At 41.3% G+C, this 19,640-nt stretch overlaps 1 protein-coding gene across 1 annotated transcript in view; it reads left to right on the top strand.

Annotated features, from left to right (window-relative positions):
- Positions 1-3,641: 3,641 nt before the first annotated feature.
- The window catches only part of LOC115416768 (regulator of telomere elongation helicase 1-like), a 40,065-nt gene continuing 24,066 nt past the window's right edge, over positions 3,642-19,640 (top strand). Inside the window, 19 exon segments of the mRNA XM_030130628.1 lie at positions 3,642-3,993; positions 4,157-4,322; positions 4,325-4,354; positions 4,678-4,771; positions 5,716-5,791; positions 8,511-8,516; positions 9,329-9,347; positions 9,350-9,388; positions 9,906-9,981; positions 11,224-11,308; positions 15,506-15,571; positions 16,308-16,458; positions 16,547-16,585; positions 17,153-17,228; positions 17,325-17,422; positions 17,540-17,595; positions 17,803-17,874; positions 17,961-18,042; positions 18,746-18,878. Coding sequence (XP_029986488.1) covers positions 3,892-3,993; positions 4,157-4,322; positions 4,325-4,354; positions 4,678-4,771; positions 5,716-5,791; positions 8,511-8,516; positions 9,329-9,347; positions 9,350-9,388; positions 9,906-9,981; positions 11,224-11,308; positions 15,506-15,571; positions 16,308-16,458; positions 16,547-16,585; positions 17,153-17,228; positions 17,325-17,422; positions 17,540-17,595; positions 17,803-17,874; positions 17,961-18,042; positions 18,746-18,878 — 1,466 coding nt within the window. The 5' untranslated portion in view covers positions 3,642-3,891.

Below are 19,640 nucleotides of genomic sequence, written 5' to 3'. Positions count from 1 at the left end.
CTACAAATGTACATTTACAAAAATGACATCAGTTTGGACATACGAACACTGATTTGGCTCAAATTTGACTCAAACATCTGTCTCCCAGGCCTACACCTATTTATCAAAAGAACTGAAATTTGCACTACAGCGCCCCCTACAAAAATTTTTAATATTTTTTATTAAAATTGCTTCAGTTCGGACATACGAACACCAATTTGGCTCAAATTTGACTCAGACGTCTATATCCCAGGCCTACACCCATTTATCAGAAAAAATTTAAATTCGGCGCCATAGCGCCCCCTACAATGTTACTTTTACGAAAATTACTTCACGTTAGACATGCGAACACCAATTTGGCTCAAATTTGACTCAGTGGTACATCTCACAGGCCTACACCCATTCCAAAAGAAATTGCCACTTCGCTCAGTAGCGCCCCCTACAAATTTACCTTCACGAAAATTGCATCAGTTCAGACATACGAACACCGATTTGGCTCAAATTTGACTCAGTGGTACATCTCGCAGGTCTACACACCATTCAATGGAACAAATTGAATTTTGGCTCATAGCGCCCCCTACAGATTTATATATACAAAATTTTGTTCAGTTCGGACATACGAACACTGATTTGTCTCAGATCAATTGTCAATGTCCCAGGCCTAAACCCATTCATTAGAAGACACCTGCTGAACGATGAGCATACTTCCACTGGACGTGCCCTTGGCGAGGGCCTTTAGATGCCGCTTGCGGCTTTAATTATTATTTTTCTTTCTTTCTTTATTTTTTAAATTTATTTTTCTTCTCTGCTCTTGAGCTCAAATTTGACCCCCTGAACATTTACGAAAACTCACCAAATTTTGCCCAAAATTCAGAAGTGCGAGAAATTTAATTTACATATAGGTTTCGTAGATGTCGGTAAAGAAATTTTGCCGCAGCGCCCCTTGAAAAGTGGAAATGCATTACGCCAATGGGAGCACTTCCAACATAAAGTTTGTTGTAGAGCCACGAAAATCGGTACACAGATTCATCATGAGGAGACAAACAAAAAAATATTGTTATGGCCACGCCCCAAAACCAACCTTAGTCGGCCATATTGGATTGAAATTTCCAAAATGCTGAGTCAGCGTTTTCGCTGACGTCGTATTTTAACTATCTCCTACTAAGCCGTTTGGCCGAATGAGCTCAAATCGGTATACAGTATCTAGAGAAGTGGGGCATCAAAAGTTAGCCCGAATTTTTAGGATAGGTGTCACCGTTTTTGTGTGACGATGTCGCAAACGTTGCAAAGTTTCTTCATGAATTTACCATTACAAAAATTGCTTCAGCTCAGACATACGAACACCGATTTGGCTGAAATTTTACTCAGACATCTATCTCCAAGGCCTACACCCATTTATTAAAAGAAATTGAAATTTCGCACTATAGCGCCCCCTACAAATGTACATTTACAAAAATGAAATCAGTTCGGACATACGAGCACCAATTTGGCTCAAATTTGACTCAGACATCTGTCTCCCCGGCCTACACCTATTTGTCAAAAGAAACTGAAATTTGCAGTACAGCGGACCCCTACAAAAATTTTTAATATTTTTTAATTAAAATTTCTTCAGTTCGGACATACAAAAACCGATTTGGCTCAAATTTGACTCAGATGTCTATCTCCCAGGCCTACACCCATTTATCAGAAATATTTGAAATTCGGTGCCATAGCGCCCCCTACAATGTTACCTTCACGAAAATTACTTCACGTTAGACATACGAATACCAATTTGGGCCCAAATTGGAATCAGTGTTCAGTCTCCCAGGCCTACACCCATTTATCAAAAGAAATTGCCACTTCGCTCATTAGCGCCCCCTAATAATTTACCTTCACGAAAATTGCATTAATTCGGACATAAGAACACTGATTTAGCTCAAATGTGACTCAGTGGTACATCTCCCAGGCCTACACCCATTCATCAGAAGACATTGAAATTTGGTGCTAGAGCGCCACCTGCTGAACGATGGGCATACTTCTACTGGACATGCCGTGGCGAGGGCCTTTAGATGCCGCTTGCGGCTTTAATTTTTATTATTATTATTATTTTTTTGTCTTATTTTTCTTTCTCCTGCGCTTTGAGCTCAATTTTGACCCCCTGACATTTACGAAAACTCACCAAATTTTGCCTAAAATTCAGAAGTGCGAGAAATTTAATTTACATATAGGTTTCGTAGATGTCGGTAAAGAAATGTTGCGGCAGCGCCCCCTTGAAAAGTGGAAATGCATTGCGCCAATGGTGAGCGCGTCCAACATAAAGTTTGTCGTAGAGCCACAAAAATCGGTAGACAGATTCATCATGAGGAGACAACAAAAAATATTGTTATGGCCACACCCCTAACCAACCCTTAGTCGGCCATATTGGATTGAAATTTCCAAATGCTGAGTCAGCGTTTTCGCTGAAGTTGTATTTTAACTATCTCCTACTAAAGCCGTTTGGCCGAATGAGCTCAAAATCAGTGTACACTATCTAGAGAAGTGGGGCATCAAAGTTAGCCGAATTTTTTGAATCGGCATCACCGTTTTTGTGTGACGAGGTTGCAAACTTGCAAAGTTTTTTTCGAAAATTTACCATCACAAAAATTGCTTCAGCTCAGACATACGAACACCGATTTGGCTGAAATTTGACTCAGACATCTATCTCCAGGCCTACACCCATTTATTAAAATAAATTGAAATTTCGCACTATAGCGCCCCCTACAAATGTACATTTACAAAAATGACATCAGTTCGGACATACGAACACCGATTGGCTCAAATTTGACTCAGACATCTGTCTCAAAGGCCTACACCTATTTATCAAAGAAACTGAAATTTTGCACTACAGCGCCCCCTACAAAAATTTTAATATTTTTTATTAAAATTGCTTCAGTTCCGACATACGAACACCAATTTGGCTCAAATTTGACTCAGACATCTATCTCCCAGCCTACACCCATTTATCAGAAAAAAATTAAATTCGGCGCCATAGCGCCCCCTACAATGTACCTTTACGAAAATTACTTCATGTTAGACATGCGAACACCAATTTGGCTCAAATTTGAATCAGTTGCAATCTCTCAGGCCTACACCCATTGATCAAAACAAATTGCCACTTCGCTCAGTAGCACCCCTACAAATTTACCTTCACGAAAATTGCATCAGTTGAGACACACGAACACCGATTTGGCTCAAATTTGACTCAGTGGTACATCCTCACAGGCTACACCCATTCAATGGAACAAATTGAATTTCGGCTTATAGCACCCCCTACAGATTTATTATACAAAATTTTGTTCAGTTCGGACATACGAACACTGATTTGTCTCAAATCAATTGTCAATGTCCCAGGCCTACACCCATTCATCAGAAGACACAAAATTTGGAGCTAGAGCGCCACCTGCTGAACGATGAGCATACTTCCACTGGACGTGCCCTTGGCGAGGGCCTTTAGATGCCGCTTGCGGCTTAATTGTGAACCTTATTGTGTTCCACTCCTGTACAGTAGGGGGCAGTATGCACCTTTGAACGATAGGTGGAATCCGCCAATAAAAGTAGGGAAGAAGAACTTCACAGTGCGCATGTGCAAAGCAGATAGCTGGCGCGAACTGGAGTGTTGAAGCAGGTAATGTAGTTGTGTGTTCTGGTGGTTATGTTCGGAGGTTCTGGTGTCAGTGGACTCCTCTGTCCGCACAGCTGGTCCTTCTGTAAAGGCCATGTGGAGGAGGAGCTCCGGTTTGAAGAACCACTGTTAGCATAGAGCCGGTTGTTGGTGGGTTAGTTGGGTTCTGTCAGTTAGTTTAGTTCGGTTAGTTAGCTTAGTTAGCTTAGTTCGGTTAGTTAGCTTAGTTCGGCTTATTTGTTGTAGTTTTAGTTTGTTTTGTTCAGTTTCAGATGTGTTCAGTGTCTGTCAGAGGAGTGTCCGTCAGTTTTCCATTCACTCCATATGAATGTCAGAAGGAATACATGAACAGAGTGATGGACTGTCTGCAGAAGGTAAGGAGATATTTACCCCTTAACTTAAAGACCCTAAACCCTTTAACCCTTACAGACCCAAACGTCCACCTTTAACCCTACCATGTGTGACTGTCAGTGTGTCAGTGCAGTCTTCAGTAACAGCAGTGTGTGTCAGTTGCGTAAATGGTGTGTTTGTTCACAGAAGGTGAACGGTGTGTTGGAGTCTCCCACAGGTACAGGTAAAACCCTGTGTCTGCTGTGTGCCACTCTGGCCTGGAGGGAACACTTCAAAGACACCATCTCAGCCAGAAAGATCACACAGAGGCTGAAGGGAGAGGAGATGTTCCCCAGTACAGGCACGGCATCATGGGAAGTACTGCAACAGACGGAGACACCCCAGGTACGGACACCCAGGGTACCAACACTCAGGGCACTGACACACAGGGTACCAACACCCAGGGTACCAACACGCAGGGCACCGACACACAGGGTACGGACACCCAGGGTACCAACACCCAGGGTACCAAAACACAGGTGTATACTGAGGGTGTTCACTTAAAAATGAAATGGAATGTGAACATGAACACAGTGCATGTGTAGCTCACAGCCATAGTAGATCTAGTTGTATTATTTAAAATACTTACATATGATGTGTGTCATATGTTGTCGTTTATGTTTCTATAAATCCACATCTTTTTTATTATATGGGTGGGTTTTTTTCAGCCTACTACACAGACGTTCCCAAGATCATCTATGCATCCAGGACACACTCTCAGCTGGCACAGGTCATTGGTGAATTAAAGAAGATCTCATACAGGTACGAGAACACTACAGGTCCAGTGGGGGACCGGTGACCTATGACCTGTGACCTATAACCTTTGACTCTGACCTGTGACCTGGTTAGCCAAAGCCTGTTCTCCAGTCAGGCTGTTGTTGTGGTTCTTCCGTGTTTTTGAAACTGTTTGACTCCACACGTGTAATATGGAACTAGTTTGTCCAAATTCAGCACTCAGACCACAGACGGCAACATGATCATCTGTACTGTTTTACCTAAACCACAGGTGTCAAACATGCGGCCCGGGGGTCAAATCTGGCCCACCAAAGGGTCCAGTCCGGCCCACATAAGGGTCCAGTCCGGCCCTGGGGATGAATTTGTGAAATGCAAAATTACAATGAAGAAATGAACAATCCTTTTAGTTCAGGTTCCACATTCAGACCAGTTCAATCTGCAGTGGACAGGAGCAGTCAGATACTATCAGAATAACAGAGAAATAATGACGATAACTCCATATTTTTTCATAGTAAGTAAATATTTTCATGTAATTTACACTAAAACAAAGTATAATTTTGCAAAAAATGTGAATAACCTGAACAAATATGAACAATCTGAAATGTTTTAAGAGAAGTATTAATATTTTGTCTGTTATTAAATGCTTTGTGTGTTTTTTATATTATAATGTACATGTGTAAATGATAAACTGAGGCAGAATATTGTTCAAATTACACTGATTTTTTTTCAGTTTGTTCATGTTATTCACATTGTCTGAAAGGACAGTTTGTAGATGTAAACCTTTTCGTAATGTAAATGAACTTTTTTTGGCTCTAAAACAGAAAAGTTCAGAGTTGACATTATTTATATATTCTGTTATTATTTGACTGGTTCGGCCCACTGCAGATCAAATTAACTGAATGTTGAACTGAACTAACATGAGTTTGACAGCCTTGCACTAAACCAGCTGTGTGTGTGTGTGTATGTGTTAGGCCAAAGGTATGTGTACTGGGGTCCAGAGAACAGCTGTGTATAAACCAGGAGGTGATGCGTCAGGAGAACAACCACGTAAGGTAAATGTCTGACATATTCAACTACAGAGGCTCATTGTAGAGGGTCTGCACATGACGTCAGTGTTAGCAGAAGTCACCGTGGCTCTGCCCACTGAGTGTCAGAAAGAGGGAGATGAGTGACAGCATTGCTTCAATACTGTCTAAACTGAAGAACAATATTGAGTCAAAAATGGGGCAGAGCTGTTGTGAGAATGATTGTATTTTCAGGTTCTTAAAGCAGTGGGAGCTATCATTTTACAGACACTGAAAGACAAAGAAAAGAGAAGGAGATGGATCCACAAATCCAGGAAACCAAACCTAGATCTGTGGGTCCTGTTTTGGTGTCAGCTAACATTCACTGATGCTGTATTTTTGGGTCCAATCAGACCTGAAATTACCTATTGTTTTGGCTAACGTTCCTTCTTAGTGCAGCTCTTGGTTTCATGATCAGATCTTTCATGGTTTTTGTCTTCATTTTGTGATTGTGAACCTTGTGCTCCTACATGATTAGTAACTAACTGAAACTGAGGCCAACCTAGTTTTACAAATACAGGGGAACTGGAGAATAAAGCTACGACGGAGTATTAGGACCACAGAAGAAAAGAAAACACTGGTCACTACCAGTATAAAGTCATAAAATATGGAGATAAAACCTGTAATTTTATGAGAATAAAGTCGAATACAAAAGAATCACAATGTTATAATAATAATAATAATAATAATAATAATATAATAATATAATAATACATCAGTTTTATATAGCGCTTTTCTAAGTACTCAAAGACGCTTTACAAAAAACAACCAAGGGACAAACATACATCCAACGGGTAAACAGATACAAAGTTAATGCTAAATGGTAATCGAAGAACAATACAGAGACAAATACTGATAAAAGAAAAACACACAAAAGAAGGTATGCGAGAGTGGAGGAGGTTGAGCGGGCGGTCAGTTTTCGAATGATGATCTGAAGAGGTGGGGATTTGAGTTGGCTTTTGAATGAGGTGAGTGTGTCGGAGTTCCGGATGTGAATGGGTAGAGAGTTCCAGAGGGTGGGGGGGGCGATGCAAAGCCCTGTCACCCAAGGTGCGGAACTTAGTCTTGGTGATGGGGGTGAGAAGTTTAGCATCTGCAGAGCAGAGGTGGCGAGTAGGGGAGTGGCGGTGAAGTAAATCTGTCAGGCAAGGGGGGGCAAGGTTGTGTAGGGCTTTGTAGGTGATGAGGAGGATCTGAAGTTAATGCGTTGTTGAACAGGGAGCCAATGAAGTTGACGGAGGATGGGTGTGATGTGATTTCTGGAGCGGGAGTGGGTGAGTAACCGGGCGGCTGAGTTCTGGACATACTGTAATTTTTGGAGGGCAGTGGAAGGAAGGCCATAAAGAATGCTATTACAATAATCTAGTCTGGAGGTGATGAAGGCATGGATGAGTGTTTCGGCAGCTGAGGGGGAGAGGGTGGGGCGGAGGCGTGCGATGTTGCGAAGATGAAGGAAGGAAGTTTTGGTGACATGATTGATGTGTGATTTGAAGGAAAGGGTGGGGTCTATGATGATGCCGAGGTTTCTGGCCAGGGGAGAGGGGGTGACTGAGTGACCATCGATGGAGAGTGAGAAGTTCTGGGAGGAGGGGAGAAGAGATTTTGGTCCAAAAATGATGATTTCAGTTTTATTGCTGTTGAGTTTGAGAAAGTTTTTGGTCATCCAGGTTTTAATGTCGGTGAGGCAGTTGGTGATGGTGGAGAGAATGGCGGGGGTGATGGCTTTAGTGGAGATGTACAGCTGGGTGTCGTCAGCATAACAGTGAAAGTGGAGACCATGGTGACGGATGATATGACCGAGCGGAAGTATGTACAAGGGACACCGTGTGATACCGGGGTGGTGTGTGATTTGTGGTTGTTGATGGAGATGAAGTGAAATCTGTCGGACAGGTAAGAGGTGAACCAGGAAAGGGCAGGGTCAGTGATTCCAATGGAGTGCAGACGGCGGAGGAGGATTGAGTGATTGATGGTGTCGAAAGCTGCACTGAGGTGGAGGAGAAGGAGGATGGTGAGGGAACCGGAGTCAGAGGAGAGTAGGAGGTCATTGGTGACTTTGAGAAGGGCGGTTTCAGTGCTGTGATGTGAATGGAATCCAGATTGAAATGTGTCATACACTTTGTTGGAGAGGAGATATTGCTTGAGTTGGGCTGCGACAACTCTTTCCAGTATTTTTGACAGAAATGGGAGGTTGGAGATCGGTCTGAAGTTATTGGGGTCATTGGAATCTAGGCCAGGTTTCTTAAGGAGGGGAGTGATGGCAGCAGTCTTGAGAGGTAGGGGGACTGTACCAGTGGTAAGGGAAGAGTTGATGGTCTCAGTGATGAGTGGGATGAGAGGGGTGAGACAGGCTTTGATAAGGGGGGAGGGGATGGGATCCAGAGGGCTAGTGGATGATTTCATGCTGGAGAGTATTTCAGGGAGTTTGTCAGTGGTAATGGTTGAGAAGAGGGAGAGCCGTTTGTCTGTGGGTGGGGGAAGAATGGGTTCCGGGTCAGAGGTGATGGCGGAGGAAGAGGCAAGCTGGTCGTGAATATTGTCAATTTTGGAGTGAAAAAATGATAGAAAGTTATTGCATTTTTCAGGGGTGAAAGATGATGGAATGTTGTCATGAGGTTTGAGGAGTTTGTTGATGTTGTTATGAGAATAAAGTCGTAGTTATAAAAAACCCTCATAATTTAACAAAAATGTCATTCGTGTATGAGATGAAAGTCGTCATATTCTGACAATAAAGCCATAATATCATCAGAATAATGAGTTAATTTAAACCAGGTGGTGTAAATCTGCTAATTTCCCAGAATGTAGTGGTGCCCTGCTGGTCCACAGCAGTAGTATCTGTGTTGGATAAAGGACTGGATCTGAACTAGACTCAGTAAATCTGCTCAGTCCCAGTAGATCATGCATATATTCACTGGGGTCAGTCCACGCTCGACTGGAAATGACCTTTGGATCAGCTGGTTCTGGGCCCTAGTTTTAGACCCTTTGGATCAGCTGGTTCTGGGCCCTAGTTTTGGAGCCTTTGGATCAGCTGGTTCTGGGCCCTAGTTTTGGAGCCTTTGGATCAGCTGGTTCTGGGCCCTAGTTTTGGAGCCTTTGGATCAGCTGGTTCTGGGCCCTAGTTTTTGGAGCCTTTGGATCAGCTGGTTCTGGGCCCAAGTTTGGACCCTGGTTGTCAGTCCTGATGAAACCATGTATATTTGTTTCAGGTCCAAATAGCGCTGATCCCCTCCACCCTGGATCAGGTCTGGATCCTCCATTTGTGTCCACATGTCAGTGTTCATGGACCACTTGTTCTTTGGTAGCTCGTACAGATCCATGTCCAGTCCAGTTGTCCTTCATTTAATTTCAGATTTCCCATGATCCTTTTCTCTGGCTTTGTTTACTGCTATACTCTGTCATGTTGAGCAGGTTGGTTTAAGACACTCAGTCTGATTGAGAGGGGCGTGGTCTGGGGGAGTGACTGATGTGCAGACCCTCTATATGTACACACACACACACCTACCTTGTCTTGCTTCTTTTCTAGGTCCACATGTGTCGGTCTAAGGTTCCACCAGGTCCTGTGTCTACTATAACAATGTTGAAGGTAATTCCATACACTACACTGTAATTATGGGATGGATCAGGGCTTCTGTTCACATATAAAATGTCATTTTCCATCCAGTTATGTTAGATATGTCACAGGGGTGGGGGTGAGGGGGACTGATGCAGCAAGTATTTTCTGTGGCGATATTGTGTGGATGCACAGGCTTCAAGTATGGGTCTGTTATTAGGATGTGAAATGACAAATATGGACTGAGCTGTTTGTGCGCTAGACAAATAAAATCCAGACCAGGGTCAGGACTCTATATAAACATGTGTGTGTACAGAAACCATTAATATGTGCTGACATCAGGTGATCGAGTGGACGTCCGTGGATGAGTCCAACTGACATGGACATAGACCTGGACATGGACATAAACCTGGACCTGGACATAAACATGGACATGGACATGGACCTGGACATGGACGGAGCTGAAGCACTGACACCATCTGATTCTGGCTCCGCCTTCTTTCACACACACATGCTCAGTTTGGTTTTCACTGTTTTCTTCCATTTTCAGAGAAAAGCTCAGATACAGACCTGGTTCACTCCATCCTGGATGTAGAAGATCTGGTCAAATATGGAACCAAACACAGGTATGATCCCACTGGTCCAGTCCTGGACCTGATCTCACTGGTCCAGTTCTTTTGGTTCTGTGGGTTTCAGCTCATTCTGTCAGCTGATCAGTGTCTACAATTATGTTTGCCCACTTTGGTTCGATATGTTTAGTGTGCACTGACAGTTGAATTTAGTGTGTAGTGCAGGGTTCTAAACTCCTGTTCATTCAGGTTCCACATTCAGACCCATTTAATCTGCAGTGGACCGAACCAGTCAAATAATAACAGAATAACTGGTAAATAATGACAACTGACAATTTATGTCTGTGTTTTAGTGCAAAAAAAAAATTAAATGATGAAAATACTTACTTTTATAAACCATTCAAACAAAAGTTGTGGATGAACTGAAAAAAATGACATTTCTTCAGAAAAATCAGTGTAATTTTCTCAGTCTTCTTCCTCCACTTCTCATTAGTCCATGTGCATTCTGGATCAGATCTACAAAGACACTAAACACTGAGGAACAGGAAGAAAAGAGTTCAAACTGGACTGAATTTAATACAGACATTTCAGGTTGGGCACATTTGTTCAGGTTAGTCACATTTTATTGGTACAGGAGAGTTTGGAAATGGAAAGATTTTCAGAATTTAATGTGACTTTTTGCACTAAAACAAAGACAAACATTTGAAGTTGTTAATGGAAGATTTTTTGCTTAAATCAAGATTTTTTGCTAAATTTAAGCTAAGTTGTTTTTGTTTTTTTGTTTTGTTTTTTTGCTTAATTCAAGATTTTTTCCTTAATTTAAGCTAATTTTTTTTTATTTTTTTTGCTTAATTCAATTCCAGACTGGAATTTTTGCACTTTGTAAATTCATCCCAGGGGTCAGATTGGAACCTTTGGAGGGACACATTTGGCCCCTGGGACACATGTTTGACACCCTGGTGTAGTGTATAGTTTTTTTGATATACACCCTGTATTTTCAAAGGCTGTTCTCATTTTTATACCTGATGTGAATCCTTTTGTAAATGGACTGTATTTGGAACCAGGCTGTTCTACCTTCATTTAAATACACACTGAACTTGATGGCGTCTTCACCTTTGACTTAAACCTGACTGTCCTGTTGTGTGGAGTGTTTTTAATAGTCTTTTATTTTGGAAGGGTGTGTCTGTACTACCTGTCCTGTTGTGTGAAGTGTTTATCATCTTCTTTTACTTTGGAAGGGTGTGTCCGTACTACCTGTCCTGTTGTGTGGATTGTTTTAATGGTCTTTTATTTTGGAAGGGTGTGTCCGTACTACCTGTCCCGGTCCATGAAGCAGCAGGCAGACATCATCTTTATGCCCTACAACTACCTGTTGGATCCAAAGGTAAACCTGGGGTCACACCCACTCAGTCCATTTACAGCCATAATAACACTAACATCAGATTAGTATTGATCATATAAAACACTAACATCAGATTAATATTGTTCATATAAAACACTAACATCAGATTAGTATTGTTCATATAAAACACTAACATCAGATTAGTATTGATCATATAAAACACTAACATCAGATTAATATTGTTCATATAAAACACTAACATCAGATTAATATTGTTCATATAAAACACTAACATCAGATTAGTATTGATCATATAAAACACTAACATCAGATTAATATTGTTCATATAAAACACTACATCAGATTAATATTGTTCATATAAACACTAACATCAGATTAGTATTGATCATATAAAACACTAACATCAGATTAATATTGTTCATATAAAACACTAACATCAGATTAGTATTGTTCATATAAAACACTAACATCAGATTAATATTGTTCATATAAAACACTAACATCAGATTAATATTGTTCATATAAAACACTAACATCAGATTAATATTGTTCATATAAAACACTAACATCAGATTAGTATTGTTCATATAAAACACTAACATCAGATTAATATTGTTCATATAAAACACTAACATCAGATTAGTATTGATCATATAAAACACTAACATCAGATTAGTATTGATCATATAAAACACTAACATCAGATTAATATTGTTCATATAAAACACTAACATCAGATTAATATTGTTCATATAAAACACTAACATCAGATTAGTATTGTTCATATAAAACACTAACATCAGATTAATATTGTTCATATAAAACACTAACATCAGATTAGTATTGTTCATATAAAACACTAACATCAGATTAGTATTGTTCATATAAAACACTAACATCAGATTAGTATTGTTCATATAAAACACTAACATCAGATTAGTATTGATCATATAAAACACTAACATCAGATTAGTATTGTTCATATAAAACACTAACATCAGATTAGTATTGATCATATAAAACACTAACATCAGATTAGTATTGTTCATATAAAACACTAACATCAGATTAGTATTGTTCATATAAAACACTAACATCAGATTAGTATTGATCATGTAAAACACTAACATCAGATTAGTATTGATCATGTAAACAGGATCATCTGATCGGCTTTATCTGATAACAGTAGTAATCTGATTAGGAGGAATCAGATTAACACACCTACATTTGTCCCCAATACTCTGATGTCTTCACACATGTAAACAGGTTCATCTGGTTTATGTAGTTTTTGTTTCCATCTGCAAATGTGTAAAAAAAAAAAAACTCTATATAAACTGAAGTTATGCAGCGACGCCGTGAGTCGAATGAAGGAAAATACAATGACTGAAAAATTTCTGATATATTGATATTTTGTGGCAATTCTTCTAATTTATAGAAATATAATATTACATTTTTTTGGGTGAAATGCTACTTTAACAATGCTTATGTAGAGTAGATTCAAATTGTAGCATCTAGTCCATTTTTATTGGAAGCTATATCTGAAAACAGAGTGAAAAAAATATTGATTAGAAGCAAAGTTAAAGCCATTTTTGTAATAGAAGGAATATTTCCAGTCATGCCACCTGCCACCATGGGAAACTGTTGAGGTGTTTCCATATTCAGAATGATTTGCAATGGTCATATGTAGAACTGTGACAAATATCCAATTTGTTTCCAAAAGTGCACAAACATTCAGCTAAGCCACTGGGCTAGAAAAAGAAAAACAAAAAATGAAATGAAATGAAATGAAGGGGAGCAGTAACATGTGACCTATTCTGTAGTCCTATTAGCCCACATTAGCTCCTCCCACATTTAGGGCTGTTAGAAAATATTGGTTCTGCATTATATCGCGATATTTCATTTCACAATACTGTCTCAATATTAAAAAGTACAGTATCGATATTTTTAGGTATTTATTTAAATGCAGATATTGTGGAGGTTCATTTTAGTTTTGTTTTTTCTTTTTTGTTTCTATTTTATTTATTCTTATTTCACACTCTTTTATTCAATAATGTTGGTTCCTTTGTTGGGATTGAATTTAAATCCTGTTCTGATGTTAGTTGTGAACTAATAGAATCTGAACATTTGAACAGGATCTGAAACTGGAGTGTCTGTAAAACAGAATTTCAGTTTGAACACAGTTTGAACATTTGGTGATAGAACATTAGATCCTGTTGGGATCAAATAAACATGTGTTTAGTATTTGTGCAGATTTCTACTGTAATTCAATTCTTCAAGGAAATAATCATTTAAGAAAAAGAAACAAACAAAAACATCACCTTTTTACAGTATCATGATATATTGTGATATATCGTATTATGGTCCTAGTATTGTGATTTGTATCGTATCTCCAGATTCTTGCTGATATACAGCCCTACTGATTTATGTAGTTTTTGTTTCCATCTGCACATGTGTAAAAAAAAAAAAAAAAACTCTATACAAACTGAAGTTCTGCAGTGACACCGTGAGTCGAATGAAAAAGGAAAACAAACAATGAAATTAAATGGAGAGCAGTAACATGTGACCTATTCTGTCGTCCTATTAGCCCACATTAGCTCCTCCCACATTAGGACGGCTAATGCTGACACCACAGGTGTTAGCCATGCTTACAAGACAAGAGTGGATGTTCTGAAAATGACAGGAAGTGTACGCATGACGTCATAACGTATGTACGAACTCTGAAAGTAATCCAATACTGGACTGGAACATGTTAACCAGGGTTTTGAATGATCGCATTTCTGAAGTGACTGTAAACAGGTCACATCTGATGATGGTTATTATGGGATGAGTCCAGTTCTGGTGTTTTATGGTTATTATGGGATGAGTCCAATTCTGGTGTTTTTATGGTTATTATGGGATGAGTCCAATTCTGGTGTTTTTATGGTCATGTAAACGGCTCATAGATAGGGCTGTGTATTGGCAGGAATTTGGCGATTCGATACAAATCGCAATACTAGGATCACGATATGATATATCACAATACTTTGACAAGGCGATGTTTTTTGTTTTGTTTCTTTTTTTAAAAGATTAATTCCTGAAAAAACTTACAGTGCAGCATTTGGATAAAGAAAGTTTTTACATGCGGCGTTACCAGACCAAAGATCACACAAATAAATACATAAATAATGTTTTATAGACATTACAGTTTCAGATCCTGGTTAAATGTTCGGATTCTATTAGTTGTGAAAAGAATCCGTAGTGTTCAGTCCCTGAATCATCCACCATCAGAACATTATTTTTGTGCATTCCCAATAAAAAAACAAATATTTGCCTCTTTCAGACAGTAAGAAGTGCTCTTAGGATGATTGAAATAACTGTTATCAGTTGCAAAAAGTACATGTATGACCTGCGATATCACAATAATACTGTTGAGTATACAAACAACAGAACAAAATACCATGAATATAGAAATAAAAGAGCATGCCAAACAAAAAAAAAAGCAAAAATGAATCTCTGCCATGTCTGCATTTGATTGAATACTTAAAAATATCGATACAGTATCATGAAGTGAAATATCGCGATATATTGCAGAACCAATCTTTTCTTCCAGCCCTGCTCATAGATGCAGGTTCACTTCAGTCTGATGACCCAAACTCAGTCTAGTTCAGAGCTCACATGAAGCCAGGTTAGTTCAGAAAACCAGGCGCATTTGTACGAATATTCCGTGCTCAGTTTATCATTTATACATGTTTATTCTAACGTCAGATAAAGAGGGTCTACAACACACACATTTCAGAACAGGCTGAATACTGGTACACTCACACTGCACACAGTTCCACATGGTCAGATTTGTTCAGCTGATTCCACTTTTGGTGAAATGATAGTTTGAGTGTAAATACAGTAAAATGACATGAAAATGTTTACATTTAACAAAGAAACGTGAAGTTGTGACTATTTAGAGTTATTATGACAGGATTTGACTGATATGACCCAACGCACATTAGACTGGTCTGGATGTGGAACCACTGGACCCTTATGTGGGCCGGACTGGACCCTTATGTGGGCAGGACCGGACCCTTAGGTGGGCTGGGTTTGGCCTCTGGACCACATGTTTGACATCTGTGGCCTAAATCCTGGAGGGGAGCTGTAGTAGATCTGATTAAATGAAATAACGGTTGTCCTGAATGTGTATGTTGTGTGTGTTGTGTTGTTATGTGTTGTGTTGTTGTGTGTTCCCAGAGCCGCAGGACACACAACATTGAGCTGAGTGGAGCTGTGGTCATCTTTGATGAGGCCCATAATGTGGTAAGAACAGACCAGTGGAACCATGCGACCTGTAGACCAGTGGAACCATGCGACCTGTAGACCAGTGGAACCATGCGACCTGTAGACCAGTGGAACCCTCTGACCTGTAGACCAGCGGAACCATGTGACCTGTAGACCAGTGGAACCATGTGACCTGTAGACCAGCGGAACCATGCGACCTGTAGACCAGTGGAACCCTCTGACCTGTAGACCAGCGGAACCATGCGACCTGTAGACCAGCGGAACCATGCGACCTGTAGACCAGCGGAACCATGCGACCTGTAGACCAGTGGAACCCTCTGACCTGTAGACCAGTGGAACCCTCTGACCTGTAGACCAGCGGAACCCTCTGACCTGTTGACCAGCAGAACCATGTGACCTGTAGACCAGCAAAACCATGTGACCTGTAGACCATGTGACCTGTAGACCAGCAGAACCATGTGACCTGTAGGCCATGTGACCTGTAGACCAGTGGAGCCATGTGACCTGTAGACCAGTGGAGCCATGTGACCTGTAGACCAGTGGAACCCTCTGACCTGTAGACCAGTGGAACCATGTGACCTGTAGACCATGTGACCTGTAGACCAGTGGAACCCTCTGACCTGTAGACCAGCGGAACCATGTGACCTGTAGACCAGCAGAACCATGTAACCTGTAGACCATGTGACCTGTAGACCAGTGGAACCATGTGACCTGTAGACCATGTGGACCTGTGTGTGGTTCTTGTTGTGTGCAAGAGAAGACCTGTGAAGAGTCCACGTCCTTTGACCTGACTCCGTACGACGTGTCGTCGTCCATTAAAGCTGTGGACGCTCTGCTGATGGACAAGGTTAAAGACGCACAAGGAGACGACCTGTCCGACTGCAACATGGAGTCACTGAGCTCAGGTGTGTGTGTGTGTGTGAGAGGCTGCACACGCTCATTTAATGCGTATCTGTGTGTTAATGTGTGTGTGTGTACTGTTGTCTGTGGCAGGGTTGAAAGTCGATGTAACGGCCATCGCCAAAATCAAACGTAAGTGTTCTGTCATGACATCACCTGTTCATGACATCACCTGATCTGTTTAACCTCATGGAAGGTGAATATATATATGTGTGTGTGTTTGTTTGTGTGTGTGTGTGTGTGTGCGCATGTTTCTTTGTGTGTGTGTGGTGTTTCTGTGTGTGTGTGTTTCTTTGTGTGTGTGTGTGCATGTTTCTTATTGTGTTTCTGTGTGTGTGCATGTTTCTGTGTGCGTGTTTCTTTGTGTGCGTGTTTCTTTGTGTGTGTGTGCGCATGTTTCTATTGTGTTTCTGTGTGTGTGTGTGTTTTTGTGTGTGTGTTTCTTTGTGTGTGTGTGCGCGCGCATGTTTCTTGTGTGTGTTTCTCTGTGTGTGTGTTTCTTTGTTTGTGTGTGTGTGCACATTTCTTTGTGTGTGTGTTTCTGTGTGCGCGTTTCTTTGTGTGTGTGTTTCTTTGTGTGTGTGTTTCTGTGTGTGTGTTTCTTTGTGTGTGTGTGTGCACGCATGTTTCTTTGGTGTGTTTCTTGTTGTGTGTTTCTTTGTTTGTGTGTGTGTGTTTCTTTGTGTGTGTGTCCATCAGAGATCTTTCTGGATCTTGAAGCTGTCATCGACTCTTACGATGTTCCAGTCGACAAAGGAATTACAAAACCAGGAATGTATGTGTATTGTTTTTACTTTTCTATTTCTAAGGCAGGGTGGGGCGGTGTGTGTGGTGTGTTGGTTGTATTGACAGTATGTGTATTTTGTGTCAGTTTCATCTATGAACTCCTGGAGCGAGCCCACCTGACTTACAGCAGCAAGACAGCTGTGGCTGAAGCACTGGAGCAGATCATCTCCTTCTTATCTGGAAGTCGGTACACGTCTGTGTGTGTGTGTGTGTGTGTGTGTGTGTGTGTGTCTGCGTGTGTCTGTGTGTGTGTCTGTCTGTTTATGGTCAGTGTGTCCATGTCAGTGTGTTTCTTATCAGAACCTGGGATCTTCCTGAACACCAGTGGTCTGCAGAAGCTGGCAGATATCATCCAAGTATGTCCACTGGATTCAACTGTCAATAGATTCAACTGTCAATGCAACTGTCAATGCACCACAGACCGACGTATTCAACTGTCAATGCACTGCAGACTGATGTATTCAATTGTTCAATTTCAATACCTATAAATGTGATCATTGTTCATGCATGTCAATGTCCATGAACATCTGTGACCTCCTGTGGTCTGTGTTTGTGTTTTGCAGTTAGTGTTTTGTGGTGAACCATCTGAGAAGGACCAAGCTCAGCAGATGCACCTGAACACGGCTCAGTTTAAGGTTTGGTTCCAGCACCGTCAGAACCAGAACCTCTACACTCCTGTCAGGTTCTGATCCATGAACACTAATCCAACTGCTGTCTGCAGGTTCACATCCACCCAAACATCAGCTACCGCGACAGAAAAGCCACCGCTGACGTCTGGGTTTCAGCGTCTGCAAAGAAACAAGGTGAGGACACTGGACCCCATGGTCTGGTCTGGTCTGGTCCAGGCTGGTCCATGGTCTCCATCTGGTCTTGTCTGGTCTATGGTCTACATCTGGTCCTTCATGTGTTCTCCTGTGTTTGTTCTTGTGTCTCTTCCAGGGAACATCCTCAGTTACTGTGTGTGTTCTTGTGTCTCTTCCAGAGAACATCTTCAGTTACTGGTGCTTCTGTGTTCTCCTGTGTCTCTTCCAGGGAACATTCTCAGTTACTGTGTTTGTTCTTGTGTCTCTTTCAGGGAACATCCTCAGTTACTGTGTGTTCTTGTGTCTTTTCCAGGGAACATCCTCAGTTACTGGTGCTTCTGTGTTCTTGTCTGTTCCAGGGAACATCCTCAGTTACTGTGTGTTCGTGTGTCTCTTCCAGGGAACATAGTCAGTTACTGGTGCTTCTGTGTTGTCCTGTGTCTCTTCCAGGGAACATCCTCAGTTACTGTGTCTGTTCTTGTCTCTTCCATGGAACATCCTCAGTTACTGTGTGTTCGTGTGTCTCTTCCAGGGAACATCCTCAGTTACTGGTGCTTCTGTGTTGTCCTGTGTCTCTTCCAGGGAACATCCTCAGTTACTGTGTGTTTGTGTGTCTCTTCCAGGGAACATCGTCAGTTACTTTGTGTGTGTTCTTGTCTGTTCCAGGGAATATCCTCAGTCACTGTGTTGTTGTCTGTTCCAGGGAACATCCTCAGTTACTGGTGCTTCTCTTCAGGGTTCTCCATGCAGGACCTGGTCCACCAGGGGGTTCGCTGTATCATTCTGACCAGTGGAACTCTGTCCCCTCTGGCCTCCTTCACCTCAGAGATGAGAATGTATGTACGTCCAACACTTGACCTCACATGGGCCAGTTGAAGGTATATATATACAGTACAGGCCCAAAAGTTTGGACACACCTTCTTATTCTTTGCATTTTCTTTATTTTCATGACTATTTACATTGTAGATTCTCACTGAAGGCATCAAAACTATGAATGAACACATGTGGAATTATGTACTTAACAAAAAAGTGTGAAATAACTGATAACATCTCTTATATTCTAGTTTCTTCAAAGTATCCACCTTAGCTCTGATGACTGTTTTGCACACTCTTGGCATTCTCTTGATGAGCTTCCAGAGGTAGTCACCTGAAATGGTTTCCTAACAGTCTTGAAGAAGTTCCCACAGATGCTTAGCACTTGTTGGCCCTTTTGCCTTCACTCTGCAGTCCAGCTCACCCCAAACCATCTCGATTGGGTTCAGGTCCGGTGACTGTGGAGGCCAGGTCATCTGGCGCAGCACTCCATCACTCTCCTTCTTGGTCAATATCCCTCACACAGCCTGGAGGTGTGTTTGGGGTCATTGTCCTGTTGAAACATAAATGATGGTCCAACTAAACGCAAACCGGATGGAATGGCATGTCACTTCAGGATACTGTGGTAGCCATGCTGATTCAGGTTGCCTTCACTCTTGAATAAATCCCCAACAGCGTCACCAGCAAAGCACCCCCACACCATCACACCTCCCCCTCCATGCTTCACGGTGGGAACCAGGCATGTAGCATCCATCCGTTCACCTTTCTGCGTCGCACAAAGACAC

Source organism: Sphaeramia orbicularis, unplaced genomic scaffold, assembly GCF_902148855.1.
Source record: "Sphaeramia orbicularis unplaced genomic scaffold, fSphaOr1.1, whole genome shotgun sequence".
Lineage (NCBI taxonomy): Eukaryota > Metazoa > Chordata > Actinopteri > Kurtiformes > Apogonidae > Sphaeramia > Sphaeramia orbicularis.
The sequence above is the reverse complement of the archived record's forward strand: the minus strand, read 5'-3'. Positions and strand labels throughout refer to the sequence as shown.